We start from the raw sequence: 17,446 nt of genomic DNA, 5'->3' as shown, positions 1-17,446 counted from the left end.
TCTCTAATTGCTACTTGGGTACTATAAAAGCAAATTAACGTTAACATGTGTCGGTCAATCACTTTCATTATGTTATTGGTAGCATATTATTTAATACTCTAAGATGCTTTAGCGTTTTAAATAACTGTAGATTGGTAGCCATTTTGTTGTTGTTTTTTGTCTTCATGCGATATTAGTGGGTTGGGTATTATTCATTGTGTGAAATCAAAACTATTCCACACGCCAATCTAATTTAGCTTTGCAATAATACAAATAAATAGTAGCAGATATGACAATGTGGTAATTAGCATGCTGGACAATATGGCGTTTAACATGCTACACAATATGGCATTTTCCATTAGCAAACCTAAAGAAAAGTAGAGTCAAACCTACATTAGAACTTCTATTAACAATGAAATGATGTAAACGTTGACAAAAAAAACAATGAAATGATGTAAGGGTTATTTTCGGAATATTATGTAGCATAGTGAAAGCTATGATTCTCTGTACTCTGGCGACCGTTAGGCATTAGCCTAGCCCGTTTGTCATATTTCAGTCTTTTCTTGGGACAATTAAACAATAATATGGTTTATGTTAAGCTCAACAAAGTAGTTAAATGTTCATTTTTACAATATTTTCATCGGAATTCAACTCTACTAAAACGCAATGCTCCGTGTTACAACTTGATACGTTACAATAACACCGCGGATTTGAGTTTTATACAATGATATCTTAATTTTTTATTTTATTATGATGATGTAATGAGGTAACTACGATCCTAATAAAGTTTGGTTAATTTACATACTGATACAAAAAAAAATACATGCTGATCGTGCAAAAAAAAACAAGAACAAGAAGGGGTAGAAAACAAGTGGCGTTACAAAAGTATGTATTAAGCCGTTGTGTATGTCTTTATCTCGAATGATCACATGGTTTTGGTACAAGACATGGATTCTTGTCACACCAATTTCCCACATATTCTCATAACAAGAAAAACAATTCACCACATTTTTATATATACTCCAACAAATTTTAAAATTGAAGTGAAACCAATAGTTCAAATATTTTTTTTTTAATAGTTCAAATATTTATCATACAGTATAACTCAAATTCATGATTTGAATTTGAAGCTTCCTCTTGGTTGGTGGGTTTTTGGGATGTGGTCCAAAACGTTTAGATTACACAGACTGGTCCAGGTTAAGTAGGACAAAAATATACATTTATAACAACTACTCGTATAGATTAGTACATTATATGAATTGAATGACCGTATGTATGCACACGTTTTGTAGAAATGTAATGATTCACAGCTTCATAGTTGCTGGCAATCACCAAGAGCAAGAAACTCATGCATTTCTCGACAAATTCATATGTTATCCAAAATAGTATGAACATTATTCACAGACTGAATAAAATCCAAAACAACTTTGCCATTTCCAAGATCGTTCCAGCTATCACCGCGTTGAGTGTTTTAAACAGTTCAATATTGGAAAATCCTACAGAAAATAAACATAGGTTTATGTTTCTTGTTTCCTTCAGAGAATATAGAGCACAAACATAAAGTTGAAACTGTTTATTTGAAGAAACATCAAAGAGACATCTTGTATCGGGTAGTGGTCCCCAAGTGCCATTAAATCATTTGTTTAGTGATCACTGATCACATAATGTTACTATTATAATGCGCCAACGAACGACATATATAATTGTTGATAATGCTTTTTCCATACTATCTAGTGATTTATATTATAATTAGGACTAATACGAATCCAGACGAAAATGACATCTCAGGCAAAGAAAAAGAAAAAAAAGTAGCAACATTCATGTGCAAGTGTGTGTATATGTGATGTTGACCTTCCTAACTCTTTAACATCGAGCGCCAAATTAGAATATAGATACATGTATATTTACTAATCACCAACTTGTTTATGGATAGAAACTCATTAACATTCACAGACCTGTATAATCTCATGTAAATCTTAGGTTTTCATTAGTATTAACATTTATCATTTACTCCTGTTTAATAAAAAATTAAACATGTCATTTGAAAGGATTCACTTTAGAATGTAATTTATACATACTTCTATCTAAATATTAATGATAAAATGCATTGATTTTATAAATAATTTTATTTATTTCAAAAATAATTTATTAGAATAAAAATAATTATTAAAAACATAAATGAATATTTTTTAAAAAAATTGTGAAAGTGTCAAAATTATACTTTTTATAAAACATATATAACCAAACATTTAACATGTAAGTTATGTAACGTTACAACATACAAATGATTAACTAAGAGTGTAAACATTAATTTTTTTACATCAAAAGTTTTGAATTCTAATTATAAAAAGTAAATTTATTATTATTTATATAAACTAGTGAAGAATAAACTTACATAGTTTTTAGTCTAGATTAAATAAAGTTGTTCGACGTAAATTTTATAAAATGATTAAGCGTAATATAATTAAATTATCAAAACAAGTAAAACTATCAATTTTGATTTAATAATTCTCACAGGTTAAAATAAGAATAAATTAATGTTAAAGAAGAGCAAACATTAAATGATGGTAAAGCTTTTCGGCAATTGAGATCTAACATGTAGAGTAAATCTTGGTTAATTCCTTTTTAGCTTTTTGGAGAAAAAATAAACGTAAACGACTGCTTTAAGATCGAGAATCTAATTATATATCAGTCAAAGCAAAAACAGATTGGAGCCCACTAAAGATAATATATCGTCACTACTTTCGGGTTTTTTAATTATGTAATATATATTTCAAGCTTTTCGATAGGCCATTGGCATCATGAAACCTAATCTGCAAGGGCTTTTCCAAGTTTTTATAATCTTTAAAGTGTTTTCAGTTGCTTTCTTGCTAAAAGTAGTCTCTGAGAGAATCTCTCAGCCATATGCATCGCATATTCACACCCAACCACATGCTTACTTCTCCGTGTTTTCAACAAGACATGAATCACATTCACATGATTGCATGCATATAAAACCTATCATCTCTCGACCCAATAAGGGCCAATATTACAAACCTCTAAATAGCCCATATTATAAAGGGTCATCTTTAGAAGGGTCAGCTGCGATCACTCGCTCGAGATTTGTGTATATCGATTTTCAATCTTCAGTGCAGCCAATATGCTCGGTGGTGTGTAATAAAGAATCTAAAACCTCTTGGTGAAATGTATGTGTTATTTTTCTTCTAGTGATACAATTCATTTTTAATTAAATGGTGAAATAACATCGAAGTTACTTACTAGATGATACTTCTTTCACATCTTGCAATTTGCTTTTTCGTATTTGATTTACAATATGCATCATGTGTTTTATATGCATACATACTTTTTTTTTTTGCAAATCTGACATTCAAGGATGTTGACATTGTTTTTACAGATTGAATCCATCTTTATGTTGTCAGGAAACTAGTAAAAATAACACAAAATAATATTGCTTCTTGCAAAATATACATGTAGACAAAAAATAAAACTAATATTTTCTTAATGCAATTTTACTAAAATATCACTAATAAAAGTTTAAAATCAAATCTATATATATGATAAAGTTTTCATAAACAAAAAGCAAAAAGTAAATTGAAAACTATTTAGTGAAAACACTTGTTATTTTTCACAAAAAAAATATATATGCGGTTGCAAGAGTTTGGTGCTGATTTATCATGTCTTTTTTTCTAGCGACATGAAGTATTAGTAATATAATGGTTCTTGTCAAATCTTATTGGATTCATTAGTGCTACAACGAAAAGTTGCTAATTGAAGAAATAATGAGTGAGTGACATGGCAGACTCATTACTTGAAACTTGAAAGGCCATGGTGGCCACAACTTCTCTTTTTTTCTTAATAAAAATGTATTTTGTACTTATTAAAACTTGGTCTAGAAACACCTATATAGGTAACTTTTTTTAAATGTACTAATAACATATTTTAGTAAATTCACATTAAGAAAATACTAGTTTTAATTTTTGCTGTCTAAAGGTGTATTTTTCAGAAGCAATATTGTTTTGAGTTGTTTTACTAATTTCCTAGCAAAAATAAATAAGGATATAAACATTGTTTAAGCTGAAAAACATTTAAGGATATGTATTTTTTTTTCTTTTTTTGAAAAAGGTTTAATTTAAGGATATGTATATTGCTTTCAGATTATATTCATCTTTCATTTTACATGTCATAAACATTAAACATGACACTGTTAACAACGTTGCTGACATTTGGATGGAAAACTTGACTGAATAAAAACTAAAAAGAGGATATTTCTCTTATTTACACACGTATTCATTTATTTTGGCTTTCTTTTTCATCTTGGAGTTTCCTTATTTTTTCCTAAATATTTTCTTATTTTATTCCAAAGTTTTCTTATATTTTCCTTAAGTAATGCCTGGGGCAGAGAAAGGCTTTAGAAAAGCTGCTTACGTATGCGATATCCTAGTTGTAGAGAACAACCAGACTTTGGTTCCAGTCCAAGATTTTGGGGTACGAGCTCAATTCCCAAAATATTTATTATTCAGTTAAAAGGTCGCAAACTAAAGAGTGTGAGAAGCATTTTTATTTCGGCGGACCAGGGCAACACGTTCAGGGGCAGTTCGTGGAACATTGGCATGTGCGTCGCTATTATTGTATTTGGTTTTTTTCTTGTGTGTTTAGTGTTGTTTCGGTATTGACTGTGTTTTTGTTTTCGAGTGTGGTTAGTTTCTTTGGGTAAAAGGTTGTGTGTTTAGTTTATGAAAATAATATATGCTGCTTCAATATCTACTGGTTATGTCAACCAATTAATAATGTTGGCAATCGTAGAAGCTTTCGACTTCTGATTAGACTGTTGGTTTCCATTTGGCAATTTTTTTGGAAAAGAGGATCCTACGGCTATGATCATGCGTATGGAAAAGTTAAACGATGGTAGATTCTCAAATTTCAACATATGTATAATCATAGCCAATAGATACCAAAAGGTTGAAATCGAATGCTAGTTATGGTGTATGTGTTTTTTATATTGTATATATGACGATGTTTAGCCGAACTGATTACAAACCAACATAATGACACCATCTTTTAAGTCCCCAAATTATAAAATACTTCCGATCATGTCAAGCTTGAATATCCCGATCATGCTTTTATTGAGGAAAAAAAAACTAATGGTTAGTACAAGAACAATAGAATGATGGGCCTTCAGTTGGATTAGCACCACATTGACCAAATTTAAATCCCTTGTCAATACAGTCCAGAGCGCAATAATACCATCCGTCTTCCCCATCACATACATTGGAGGAAAGAGCATACGAAAATATACTCCCTCCGTTTTCGCCATCAAATATGGTCCTGGGAAATCTCAAATTAGCTTAAGTTAGTCAAAAACTAATTAAATTTATTTGTGTATTTGCATATATCCTTTGACTCTGCTTATTGACTATTTAGTGACGTGTTTAGTTATTTATTTTAAAACATACTCCTTCCATGTTTTAATATAAGTCGTTTTAGATAAATTTTTATGTTTCAAATTGTATGAAGTTTTTGGTTTTCTATGTAAAATTTATTAACACTTAATGTTATATGACCAATGATAATATACTTTCTATTTTATTATTAGTTGATTTGTGGTTAGGTAAATAATTAATGATTTTTTATAAAAAATATAAAAAATTAATGATTTTCTTAATCTATGTACACAATTCTAAAATAACTTATATTAAAAAACGAAGAGAGTAAATGTAAATTACTTTGGTAACAATATCTTATTATAGTATTAAATGTTGCATTTGACTCCAAAAAAAAGTATTAGAAAGTTACATAAGACAACATTTTTTTCATCAAACTTTTTGGGATATACATTTATTTTATTTTGATATATTTCAAGATTCTCACAATACTTTTACAAGTTTGTTCAAATATTTACATAGTAAATAAGTTACACAAAATTTATTTATTTTTAGCCACATGTTTACTTTTAACATTTATAACAAAACATAAATGTAAATTACTTTAGTGTAAGCAACTTATTATAGTATTAAAAAGTTGCATTTGACCCCCCAAAAAAACTATTAGAAAGTTACATGAGAAAACATATTTATATAAACTTTTTGGGACATATATAGCTTTGACATATAACCTTTAAGATTCTCACAACTGGTTTGCAAACTTTGTTTTATTTTGTGATAGATTCACATTTAGTTTGACAAAATCGACTAAAATTTGATATATTTCTCTTTTGACCAAATACTTACATAGTAAATAATGTACACAAATATATTTACGTTTAGCCACATATTTACTTAATACTAGTAGATCTATTTAGTTCTTCACAGATTTATCTGTTTCACATGTATTTTTGGATTATTTTAACTAATATCTAATATATTTTTTTCTTCTTACCATTATTTATTTTATTTTGAGCACATATTAATTTAATTCCGTATAAAACCGGTTCAAACCATGGTGGTTAAACAGAATTCAACTAACTAAACCAAGACAGTGCAATTATGTGGAACTTTTTTCTTTAATTAATAATTATATTTAACAACCTCAAAAATTGGCAAATCAGAATTGTTACAGTGGCTCCGGTAACTGGAAAACAAGACATTTAAAAATTTGATGAACAAGCTAAAAACGAAAAAAATCACATTCAGAGGTGTCATGTGGCCATGGGAAGAGCTTACTCCCAAAACCCTACCTCCGCCATTATCTTATGATTCCCGTCACAAAATCCTAAAATGCACCCATCACCATAGTCAAGCACTCAAGCCAGCCAAGAGAGGAGTATGCTTCAAGAGGAGGGAGTCCCGGGGAACCCGCCATCCTCGTCACTACTAGTCTAATAATATATCGATGATTGATGAATGTGTGTCAATCTAAGTAATTTTCTCAAAGTTATACGAAAGATCGTAAGACTCTTTGATAAGATACAAACAACGCATACACATACACCTTTCTTTATCATTAGAGAGAATCACATTTTATTGTTGCAATATGAAACTGATGAGGTCATAGTCGTGGTAATTTTATTTAAGCGTTTTACTAAATTTCTCAAGCGAAGTGACTGAGATACTCCTCAATGCTCGTGTACTTGATATCGGGGTAAAGCTCAGAGGCGTCAACACCGAGCTCCGGCTCTATTGTGAAATTGGTCTGATCTCCCTTTATAAACACCGAGTGGTTTATCGACAGAAGGATAGTCGCGGGAACAACCGGAGACACTGCCAAAAAAATAACATATCCTTTTTTTAATATTCAGCTAACAAAAGAAAGAAGAACATATCTATAGTTGTGATGTGGTTTTAATCTTTCAAAAACCTTGGATGGTTTTTGAAAGATTAAAACCACATCACAACTATAGATGGGACTCACAATTCACCCTTGTTGTTATTATTGCTTTGGGACTCACAATTCACCCTTCCAGATTCGCTAGTTATAATTCAAGCTATCTTCTAGGATTCAGTAACCGTTTGAGCATGTCAAAACATTCTTTAAATTAAACTTACTTCATGATCAACCTTTTGCAAACATGCCATCAAGATCCTTAGAAATGCCAATTGACAACTCTACCACATGGTTAACCAGGCTGTTTTAACAAAGATTATATGAAGTACGTATACAAATAGGGAAAGTATGTTTTATAACAAACTTTTAATTATATGACGTCATTAGTTTAATTTGTTGTCAATAGCACAATTTAATACAAAAGGACTCAACACCATTTCCTAATAGATCCAACAAGCTTATGGACTCTAATCGTAGATGGATGCCATCTCTGATCTCAGGAACTCCATAAAATTGGATATCATGGACACACACATACAAAGATACAAACATAAACACACATTACTCCACCATTACACAAGAATGAACTTTTATTTTTTACATATATGAAACTCGCCTCTTGGACGTGGTACATTAGGTGTTTTTTAAAAGAAATCTCTTCAAGCGAAGTGACTGAGATACTCCTCAATGCTCGTATACTTGACATCAGGGTAAAGCTCAGAGGCTTCAAGACCAAACGAAGGCTCTATAGTGAAATTGGTCTGATCTCCCTTCACAAAAACTGAGTGGTTTATGGCGAGAAGAACATTGATAGGAACTGGAGACTCTGCACACAAAAAAAAAATAGCACATCATTTTTTAGTTTGGCAAATATAAAATGTCGTATTAAAAAAAAAATCTAAAAATGATACTAAACCTTGGATGAGTTTAAGGACTTGCTCCTCTGGGATGTGAGTCTTCTCAAGAGACTTGCCGATCTTGGTCTCCCACAAGGAGACCATTTCGTTCATCGATAAAGTGTTCTTAGGAGGATTAATGTAAATGATTTTGTTAAGAGTTCTTGGATCATCCACCGTCTTGATTGTGTAAGCAGCTATATCTTCCTCCTTGTTGATCACAGCTGCAAAAAACATAGGTTTAGTATCATTATAAGAAATAAATATTTTGATAGAAATGAGATTTAATAGGCCTATAAAACATATCATAAATTTTTTAACCTTTGGCATTTCCATCTCCCAAAATGGTGACTTTGTCTCTAGGAGGAGAAGTGAGACCAGGCTCGAACTGAACCAACGTAGGCAAGTAATAACCAGCAAAGCAATTGTTAACAACGTAAGTGTATGGTACTCCTTCTGCTTCGATGCCTCTCCTTATCTGAATCTTCACCGCAAAAGCAGATTTCGCCGGCTCAACCGCACTTGTTCTGTCCACGTCTGTCCCAAACTCAGACGGCAAGAATCTCTACAAAACAACAACAATAACAACAAACAAATATAGTATGAAACTATGTAACTATTAAATTTTTCTATAAATATAACCTTTTCGTCAGTTCGTATACTAATTATATGTAACGGGTTGGATCATATACCAACCTTGACGTTACCAGCTTCTTTGATAGCAGAAATGATCTTGGTTTGATCCAAGATTTGCATACTTCCAATACTCGATATCACCACATCGACCTGTTTTATCGCCTTCACTAGGCTCTCGTGATCGTTCACATCTCCCTGCACAAACCAAACGATCAAATTAAAACGGAAACTTTTAACACAAGAAAACATTTCATTACATTAACTAGCAGAGAAAATAGAGTTTCACACGTACTTGTAGTATTGTCACGCCGAGATCTTTAAAGTTCTGTACGGTTTTGCTCTTGACGGGGTCCGAAAGAGTGGTTTCTCTAACGAGAGCGAATGTTTGGTGACCAGATTTAGCGCTTTCTGTGACGATGAACTTCCCGATGTAACCGGTTCCTCCGATGACAAGAATCTTGCTTTTCTCAGTCGCCATGTTTCTTGATAATAAGTGAGTATAGTTCGATTTGAATGCTATAGAGAGAATGGTTATGAATGTGAGTGAATGAATGGCAATTTATGGACCATACAATGTTTGGTTGGTTTACGATCATAGCCTTACCAAACTTTTGCTTCAAGTCTAAGATAATTTATTTCATGTTTCTAGTCCTCTGTCTACCTCAAACTCTAATCTTTACGTTGAAATTATTTAGAATCACATTGGTTGGTTCAAGATAATACCCTCACCGGACCCTTTTTAATTGGACGCTGTCTTATTTTTGTTGTCGTTGTTAGTCTTTCACTCTTTCCTAGTTCCATTAAATTGTTTTAAAGAAAAAAATTAAAATCATATTAACGTTTACAACAATTAAACATTTTCTTCGGTTCTAAGATAATTATCTGCTGATGTGATCATTTTTAAGGTGCCTATATGTTTAGATGTCATGGATAGGCCTAATTTTTGTATGAGCTAAGAATATTAATGTTTACACACGAAAAATGGTGATATTAATATGGATCAAATATAGTTTTGAAATTGTATAAATAATTAAAATTAACTAATTTCTCCTACGGCTTAGATTTGTTGTTGTTGTTCTCTGTGTTGTTTACTTGTAAATCTAACGACGTCCGGATTAACCGGTGGTTGAGTCTGTTCCGATGTCTTATTGGGGTTCATTAATGCAATTTATAAACATGAAACAGAGTTGGGCATCTAAGGTGAACGAGTCATGTGGTGGATCCATGCTCTTCGTGTTATGTTGCTTAGAAAGATCGCGTGTTACTGTTTTTCTTAAGAGTTTGATTATCTCTTGATGCAATAAACTATCATATAGATATGTCTTATTCAGTTTTTGGTATAACTGACCAATGGTCTCTTATCACAGTAAATGGTTGCCACAAGGCAAAGATGATTTCTTTTACTTCTTACACAAACTGGTTGAGATACTCATCGACGCTTGTGTACTTGACATCAGGGTAAAGCTGAGAAGCTTCCACACCAAAGGAAGGCTCTATTGTAAACCACGTTTGATCTCCTTTCACAAAGATGGCATGATTCAAAGCCAACAGAAGATCCAGAGGATGTGGTGACTCTGCATCAACAACGTTTCCAAGTGCCTTAGCAAATCTCATTATCTTGATTGTTTATGCATTGTATTAAAACAAGTGTGAAATTATCTCTCTAACCTGGGATTTTCTTGAGGAGTTCTTCCTCTGAAACGTAAGTCTTCTCTAGAGTTGTACCAATCTTGCTCTCCCACAAGGCAACTACATCGTTCTGCGAAACAATGTTCTTCGGAGGGTTTATGTAGACAGTCTTGTTGAGAGTCCTTGGATCATCAACAGCTCTCATGGTGTATGCAGCAATGTCTTCCTCTTTGTTTAAAATGGCTGCAATTTCATTCGATCATTGTTCAAAAAATCATTAGGCGGTAATTATACGTGTTATAAGAGATTATTTAGGCAGACGGCTAGGCATCGCTCAGATCAAATTTAAAAAATATATATATTTTAGAACAATCGCTTATGACCGATTTGCCTTCCAAGCGTCACCTAAACTGAAATTTAGTAACAAAATCTATTTTTCAATCAGATGATCATGCTCTCTTAATGTTACCTTTAGAGTTTCCATCGCCGTAGATGGTGACTTTGTCTCTAGGAGGAGAAGTGAGTCTCGTTTCACATTGAGCAAGTGTAGCCAAGAAATATCCATTAAAGCAATTGTTGATAACATATGTGTACGGTACACCTTCAGCTTCAACGACACGGCGGATCTCAGCCTTCATTGCGAACTCCGACTTTGCTGGTCCAATCGCCACCGTTCGATCCACGTCATTGCCAAACTCAGAAGGCAAGAATCTCTGTAAACTCGTAACCAAACACATCAACAAAACATACTGTAACGTATTGTTTACAACCTTGAGATAAATCATAAAGACACTGACCTTAATATGCTTGCCAGATTCTTTAATAGCAGAAATAATATTAATCTGGTTCATGAGTTGAGATAGACCAACGGTGGAGATGACTACATCAACGTGTTGAATGGCCTTGACTAAGCTCTCCTTGTCGCTTAAGTCTCCCTGCGTATAACATATGGTTGACTAATACACATCATGGATCTGCTCATTTCATAGAACATTATAGAGAAGATTTTTTACGTACATATAATATTGTAACGCCGAGATCTTTGAAGTTCTGGACGATTTTGCCCTTGACGGGGTCAGAGAGAGAGGATTCTCTGACGAGAGCGAATGTTTGGTGGCCGGATTTAGCGCTGCCTTCGACGATGAACTTTCCGATGTAACCAGTTCCTCCGATCACCAGAATCTTGCTTTGCTCCGACGCCATTGATGTTGTTGTTCTTTGTGAGTTATGTTGTTTTTGGTAAAGGGGTTTTAAATTATTATGGTCACGTTTAGGCCGGCGGGTCTATATAGCACCCGTGCCGCGTTTCAGTTTGTTAAATTACGGAATTAGCCTTTGACTGAAGAGTCTTTGATTTTGACTTTTGTTTACTGTGTCTGCTTTCTCTCTCTTCCGATGCATACGTCATGCCATGCGATTGATTTTTTTGAAACAATTTATCCTTTTTGATTAATTATTTAAACAAATTAAATCACTTTTCTAGAACATCAATTTTTTTTCAAACAACATTTCTGTTTTTTTTTCTATGCAGTATTTCGCTTAATGATCCTTTCACTAAAATTAGTTAAATAATTGAAATTACTCTTTTTCTAGAAATATCAAAAAAGAAAAACGAAAAGCATTGCGAGAAAAGTCCTGTTTTTGGTGGTCAAAGCTTCTAGATAATAATATTTGAACAAAAAAAAGAAGCTTCTAGATAATACAAGTTTCAAAGACTCTTTTGGTGGTGTTAAAGTAAAAGATGTACATTCTTGTTGGAGAGGAAATTCTCTAAAGTTATTCCAAATAAAAGATGCTCCACGTTTTGAACATTCAATGGTGCGATTCATTGAATAAACAACAACATTTGTAAGAACTCATACTCCATGTTCTGTTCCCTTTTGCCAATGATCAAATGGAGCATTTACATAATTAAGTATTCACATAATTTAATAAAAGTATATTTACATAATTAAGTGTTCTCAATATCTTTGTCTTTACAGGTAAAGCGGCAACCATGTCTCCTAGGCTTCAAGGGATTCTCCGGATCCGACTGACTCGACTCTGCTAGCAACCCTCTCAAGCATCTCCTCCTCACCCTCGGCTCATACTTCAACACCTTCTCCGTCGCCGGTTTTTTCTCCGGTGGACTAATAGTTTCATCCTTTTCCTTTGATTTTTCAAACTTCAAATTCATATGAATGCCTGGATCGTTCTGTTGCACTGAACTATCGCATATAATCGAGTTGTTGACCCCCTGACTGTTTCCGTTCACGTATGCCCTAACCCTAGCGTCTTCTTCCACGTCTTTAGGGTAGGGTCTTGTGCCTCCTTCGGTCTCCGTGGCTGTGGTCTCAGGGCTCTCGTCTGGATTAGTTTTGTACCCACGGCGGATGTGAACCTCACCGTCTTTCTTGTCTTTTTCAGAACCTATTGCCATGTTGGCTCCTCTGTTTTCGCCTGTTAGAGTGAAGACACTCACGGATTTCTCGTTGTCACCGTTGCTTTTTCCCCAAGTAAGCTTGCTTAGTCCGTCTCTGATGTCTTCTTTGATCTTTCTGCTCATTGAAGATGATCCTTCTTTTGCTGCGGTGATATTTTGTGTGGTTTTGCTTTGCGTCGCATCTTCTGTTCCCATCGTTTTAAGAGCTGTATGTCTTTCTTGCGCTGCAAGTTTGCTCTTCTGTTGGTCTTGAGCTGCTTTTGAATTCTCTTCCATGTCATTGCGAATAACTTTCTTCTTTTCTTGATCCGCAAGTTTCTCGGTTTCCTTTCTCCTCTGTTGTTCTTGAGATGTCTTTGAATTCTCTTCCATGTGGTTTTGAATAACTTTTTCTTTTTCTTCCATCGCAAGTTTCTCCGTTTCTTGAGCTGTTTTTGTTTTCTCTTCAGTGTCCTTTTGAAAACCCTTCTTCTTTTCTTCTACTGCAAGTTTCTCGGTTTCTTTGCTCTTCAGCTGTTCCTGAGCTGTTTTAGTTCTCTCTTCCATATCCTTACTAAGACCTTTCTTCTTTTCTTCCGGTGCAAGTTTCACGGTTTCTTTGCTCTTCTGCTGTTCCTGAGCTGGTTTTGAATCCCTATCTACCACTGCAAGTTTCTCTACTTCTCTCCTTCTCTGCTCCTGAGCTTCTTTTTGTTCTGAACGTGCAGCCGGAGGCTTCTCTACTACCGGATTGCTGTTCTCACCAGCTTCTTTTCTAACTTCTCTTGATGATTTATCTTTCATCGCCACCTTTTGCTCCTCTGCCCTCAGAGACTCAGGTTTCTTCACCGGAGAACCAGATTGGTTACTCTGTTTCGCCAGCCGGGAAGGCGTGGCTGCGCCTCGGGATGGCAACTGAGACGCAGAAGAAAAAGCTGCAGTGGCCGCAACATTGCTTTTAGACCTAGAAAGCGAAGGTGACACCTTGGGCTTTGTTTCTTGCGACGTGGCTGGCTTTGACGGATGAGCGATGCCACCAGGGCGAAAAGGAGGGCGGGAAGAAGTAGGAGGAGGTGGGGGTGGTGATGGGGAAGAAGTCCCTGATGAAGAGGGACGAGAAGGAGAGCCGTAGGAGAAGAAAGGAATGTTAAAACGGAAAGGAGGCATAATGTTATGGTAAAAGAGATGTCAAAGTGGGTGAAAATGTTTTTTTTTTGACTAAAAAGTGGGTGAAAATGTTAAAAAGAGTAAATATAAATATTTGGTGTGTCTTAATTTGCGTCTGTGTTTGTATGTATATGTGTGGCTTTGTGTGTGAAGAGGAAAAGATAACTTTTCATGCAGGTAAAGAAAAGTGATCGTTTTATCCATTGAAGTTATCTTTGGTATCTCTATTCAACTTGTGAATTTGCTCCTTAGGTTTACAGAGACCTTTGTGAAGAAGCAAAGAACAAACAGGAAACTTGAACTGAATACAAGATAATTTCTTTTGAGTCTTCTTGAAACAGGTGTTTAAGATATTCAACATACTAATGCAAACCAAAACCATAGTTTAATGGGGAAAAATATTCTCATAAAGAGATTTTTAGATAATTCTGATAAACGGTGACTGACATATTTCAGGCTTCTCAATGTTTTTTAGCTTGAAATATAAGCCTATCTATTGACAGATTTGGGAGAAAAAAAATGGTACAGAGACTTGGGTTCCAGCTCTCTATATTTGCAGATATGAACCCTGACCTTTATCAAAATTCTTCATTTAGAACTGCATTGAGTATAAGAGCCTTAACCATATTTCGACTCGTGATTAATTTATAAAGAACCTAAATGTTTCAACAAAATTCTAGATCTTGAAATATTTGTGTAATGTTTCTAAAGCAACAATCTACATGAAGTAATTTTAAATGTAATTTTAAATGTATGAGCTTCTGTAATTGTTATTTTAACGCATTATTTAATTAATTTTATTCACATTATTACTTATAAAAGTATTAAAAATGAAAAAAATTATGATAACTATAACTTTTTCTTAAGTTTGTCTTTTTATAACTAATTTTAAAATTTACAAACATATTCATTGCTTCTTTTATTTTTTTATTTTTAATTATAGATCATGTAAAAATATTTATAAAAAAAATTAACCTAATTTTTTTCTAGATTATTTGTATTAACTGAAATGAAAAGATACATCTGTAAGTATGTTACAAATATCCGGAGCAAAACAAATAGAAAAATTTGATATCTATAATGTACAAAGCAAATCACAAATACCTATAAATTTTTTATCTTTGTATGTTACGGATATCTCGAGCAAAGCAAATCAAAAAAATTGGTATCCGTAATATACGAAGCAAATGAAAAATATTTCTAAAAAATTTGGATATCCGATCCAGCCCTAATTACAATGGAGTATATCTGATTTTTTTTTGTACTGTGAGTCGAATCTAAAATAACCAATATTTCTCTTCCAAAAAAACATTTGACTCTAACTAATAAAATGGGATACCAATGAAATTGGACAACTTTAACGTTATTGTTAGACATGAAAATTATTAATTTATTTTGTCATTTGGTCGACATTAGACATGAAGTATATGTAACAGAAAATAGATTAGATTTGGATATAGGAATTTTATCACAAAAGGAAACGATAATATCCCTTATGTCCTTATTCTTTTGCATGAAAGTATTGGTGGTTCTTGTAAATTTGCTTGTCATCCAAATGGCTCTCTTCCATTAATTACATCACACATAAAGTCATGAGATTCAAGGTCCCGGAGAATAATGTTTTATCTTTGATCATTTCGAATTGGTAACGAATATGATTTGTAGGAAAAAAATATCCACCAACTTTGGTTAAGGTGATGAAGATGATGATGACATATAGAATCCTTTATTTGTTCGAATTTAGCATTTTTAGAGTTATTAATTATTAGTTGATGCTGAGAATAGAGAACTTTAAGCTACCATATCAAACATCTTGATTTCTTGTAATATGCTTTGGATAAATATGATGGTAAACTTAGCCAGAAACGATGCTCAAATAATGGCTTATCATTATTTAGTCATAAGCATTTTTGAACATACGATTAAGCTTTGGAGAATATAAGTATGGGCCAGTCGTCTCCATTTCAAAACCTTTTTCATTCCAATAATACTATGGATGTATTATACTTCCACTATGATTGTCTACTAATATATTCTTAAACCTATCAATCATCACGCAAAGTATATAGATGGCTTACATTATGATATCGAAAACTGTGAAATAATATATACGTAATACATGTATATAAGAAAACAAGTAGTGGCACTTATATTAATATAGCATCGCGATAATCTTTTGTTTATAATAATCACATAGTATTAGGCCAAGTTGTTCAATTTACCAACTTCAACCCTACGTATAAACTGGTTGTCAGATATGATAATTCAGTTCAATAATTTTGCTTTAACGTGTAAGCTTATAACATCATCCTAGTTTTCAGTTGCTTAAATTTTTATTTTACAAACTATCACTTATTAGTTAAAAACATGTTTTTTTAACGTTGATTTATTATGATATTACAATTATGAGAAAGATTAAATAGAAGATTCGACAACCGATAATACTATATATCTTATGAGGTTCTACGCCTAAATGCATCACCTGAACCGTCATACGAAAACCTACGCCTAACCGGATTTACTTGCACCATATTGAAGATCCCTTGTAAGTTTTTTTCCATATCTATCTTATTAAAACTCAAGTACAAAATTGGAGTGTTTGGAGACTTGAATAGGACTTTTAAAAATTTGGAGTGTTTGGAAACATGGATTGCAGTCTTTTAAAAAAAAATATTTTTGTTTGAAAACAAGGATAGTAGTATTAAGAAAAAAAGTAATGGGCTTATGTTTTTTTTAAAAATTGAAAGTTATCTAGGCCACTTTTAAAATATACCAAAATGGGTCAATCTAATTCCCTAAAAATTTTTTTTCTAAACTAACCATAAAACAAAATTTAAACTTTATATACATATTTCAAATCAAAATAATAATTCAAATTTGATTTATATCAAAAATTGATTCAAAAATATACATATATTCAAAAATGGATTTTTACTAAACTATTTTTCAATAAACATTATAAAAAAATATTGTCAATATATATAAGAAAAATATAATACAAAGCCCAATTTGAAATACCAACTCAAATTATGGTTTTCATATTTCATATTAAGTTTTAAAAATATAATATATGTAATTATTTATATGATGGTATGTATAAAATACTATTAATTATATGATTACTTATATGATGGTACATATAAAATACGATTAATTATATGATGATAAAATACGATATATAATAATGACTAGGGATGGGCTTTTAGATATCCATACGGGTTTAGTTATGATCGGTTTGTATTTTGGGTTTTCGGGGTCAAAGATTTCAGCCTTATTAGAATGTTTCTAAATTTTGGTTTGAGTTCGATTTGGATCTTTGCGGGTTTGGTTTGGGTTTGGATAACTAATTTAAATTATTTTTAAAGTCTTAAATCATTATATATTTTAAATTTCTCAAAATGTATAAATAAAATAATATATTACGTATAAATTTGAATAACATATGTCATAATACTTAAACTTAACATATCAATTGGCT

The 17,446-nt window shown here is 32.6% G+C and overlaps 3 protein-coding genes across 3 annotated transcripts; all 3 read right to left on the bottom strand.

Moving 5' to 3' along the window:
* Positions 1-7,590: 7,590 nt before the first annotated feature.
* On the bottom strand, positions 7,591-9,323 carry LOC106354506 (isoflavone reductase homolog P3). Its single transcript, XM_013794459.3, has 5 exons — positions 9,064-9,323; positions 8,832-8,966; positions 8,457-8,700; positions 8,156-8,359; positions 7,591-8,065 (listed from the first exon to the last, which is right to left on the bottom strand). The coding sequence occupies exons 1-5, from the start codon at positions 9,247-9,249 to the stop codon at positions 7,899-7,901; spliced, it is 936 nt and encodes a 311-aa protein (XP_013649913.1). The 5' UTR covers positions 9,250-9,323; the 3' UTR covers positions 7,591-7,898.
* A 744-nt stretch (positions 9,324-10,067) lies between these two features.
* Positions 10,068-11,680, bottom strand: LOC106354505 (isoflavone reductase homolog P3). The gene is made up of 5 exons (XM_013794457.3): positions 11,418-11,680; positions 11,198-11,335; positions 10,870-11,113; positions 10,440-10,643; positions 10,068-10,345 (listed from the first exon to the last, which is right to left on the bottom strand). Exons 1-5 carry the CDS (start codon positions 11,601-11,603, stop codon positions 10,179-10,181), a joined length of 939 nt encoding a protein of 312 aa, XP_013649911.2. The 5' UTR covers positions 11,604-11,680; the 3' UTR covers positions 10,068-10,178.
* Positions 11,681-12,169: 489 nt separating this feature from the next.
* LOC106354508 (inner centromere protein-like) lies at positions 12,170-14,539 on the bottom strand. The gene has a single exon (XM_013794461.3). The coding sequence runs from the start codon at positions 13,966-13,968 to the stop codon at positions 12,352-12,354; it is 1,617 nt and encodes a 538-aa protein (XP_013649915.2). The 5' UTR covers positions 13,969-14,539; the 3' UTR covers positions 12,170-12,351.
* Between the last annotated feature and the right edge of the window lie 2,907 nt (positions 14,540-17,446).

Source organism: Brassica napus, chromosome A7 (assembly GCF_020379485.1).
Source record: "Brassica napus cultivar Da-Ae chromosome A7, Da-Ae, whole genome shotgun sequence".
Taxonomy (NCBI): Eukaryota; Viridiplantae; Streptophyta; class Magnoliopsida; order Brassicales; family Brassicaceae; genus Brassica; species Brassica napus.
This window is presented reverse-complemented; position numbering and strand designations above follow the sequence as displayed.

Coding starts and splice junctions, on each gene's coding strand:
- LOC106354506 (XM_013794459.3), bottom strand. CDS start 9,249: ATGGCGACTGAGAAAAGCAAGATTCTTGTCATCGGAGGAACCGGTTAC. Junction 8,360..8,456: donor GGGAGATGGAAATGCCAAAG/GTTAAAAAATTT, acceptor TGTTTTTTGCAG/CTGTGATCAACAAGGAGGAA. Junction 8,066..8,155: donor AGTCCTTAAACTCATCCAAG/GTTTAGTATCAT, acceptor TTTTGTGTGCAG/AGTCTCCAGTTCCTATCAAT.
- LOC106354505 (XM_013794457.3), bottom strand. CDS start 11,603: ATGGCGTCGGAGCAAAGCAAGATTCTGGTGATCGGAGGAACTGGTTAC. Junction 11,336..11,417: donor TCGGCGTTACAATATTATAT/GTACGTAAAAAA, acceptor TGTTATACGCAG/GGAGACTTAAGCGACAAGGA. Junction 11,114..11,197: donor AATCTGGCAAGCATATTAAG/GTCAGTGTCTTT, acceptor ACGAGTTTACAG/AGATTCTTGCCTTCTGAGTT.
- LOC106354508 (XM_013794461.3), bottom strand. CDS start 13,968: ATGCCTCCTTTCCGTTTTAACATTCCTTTCTTCTCCTACGGCTCTCCT.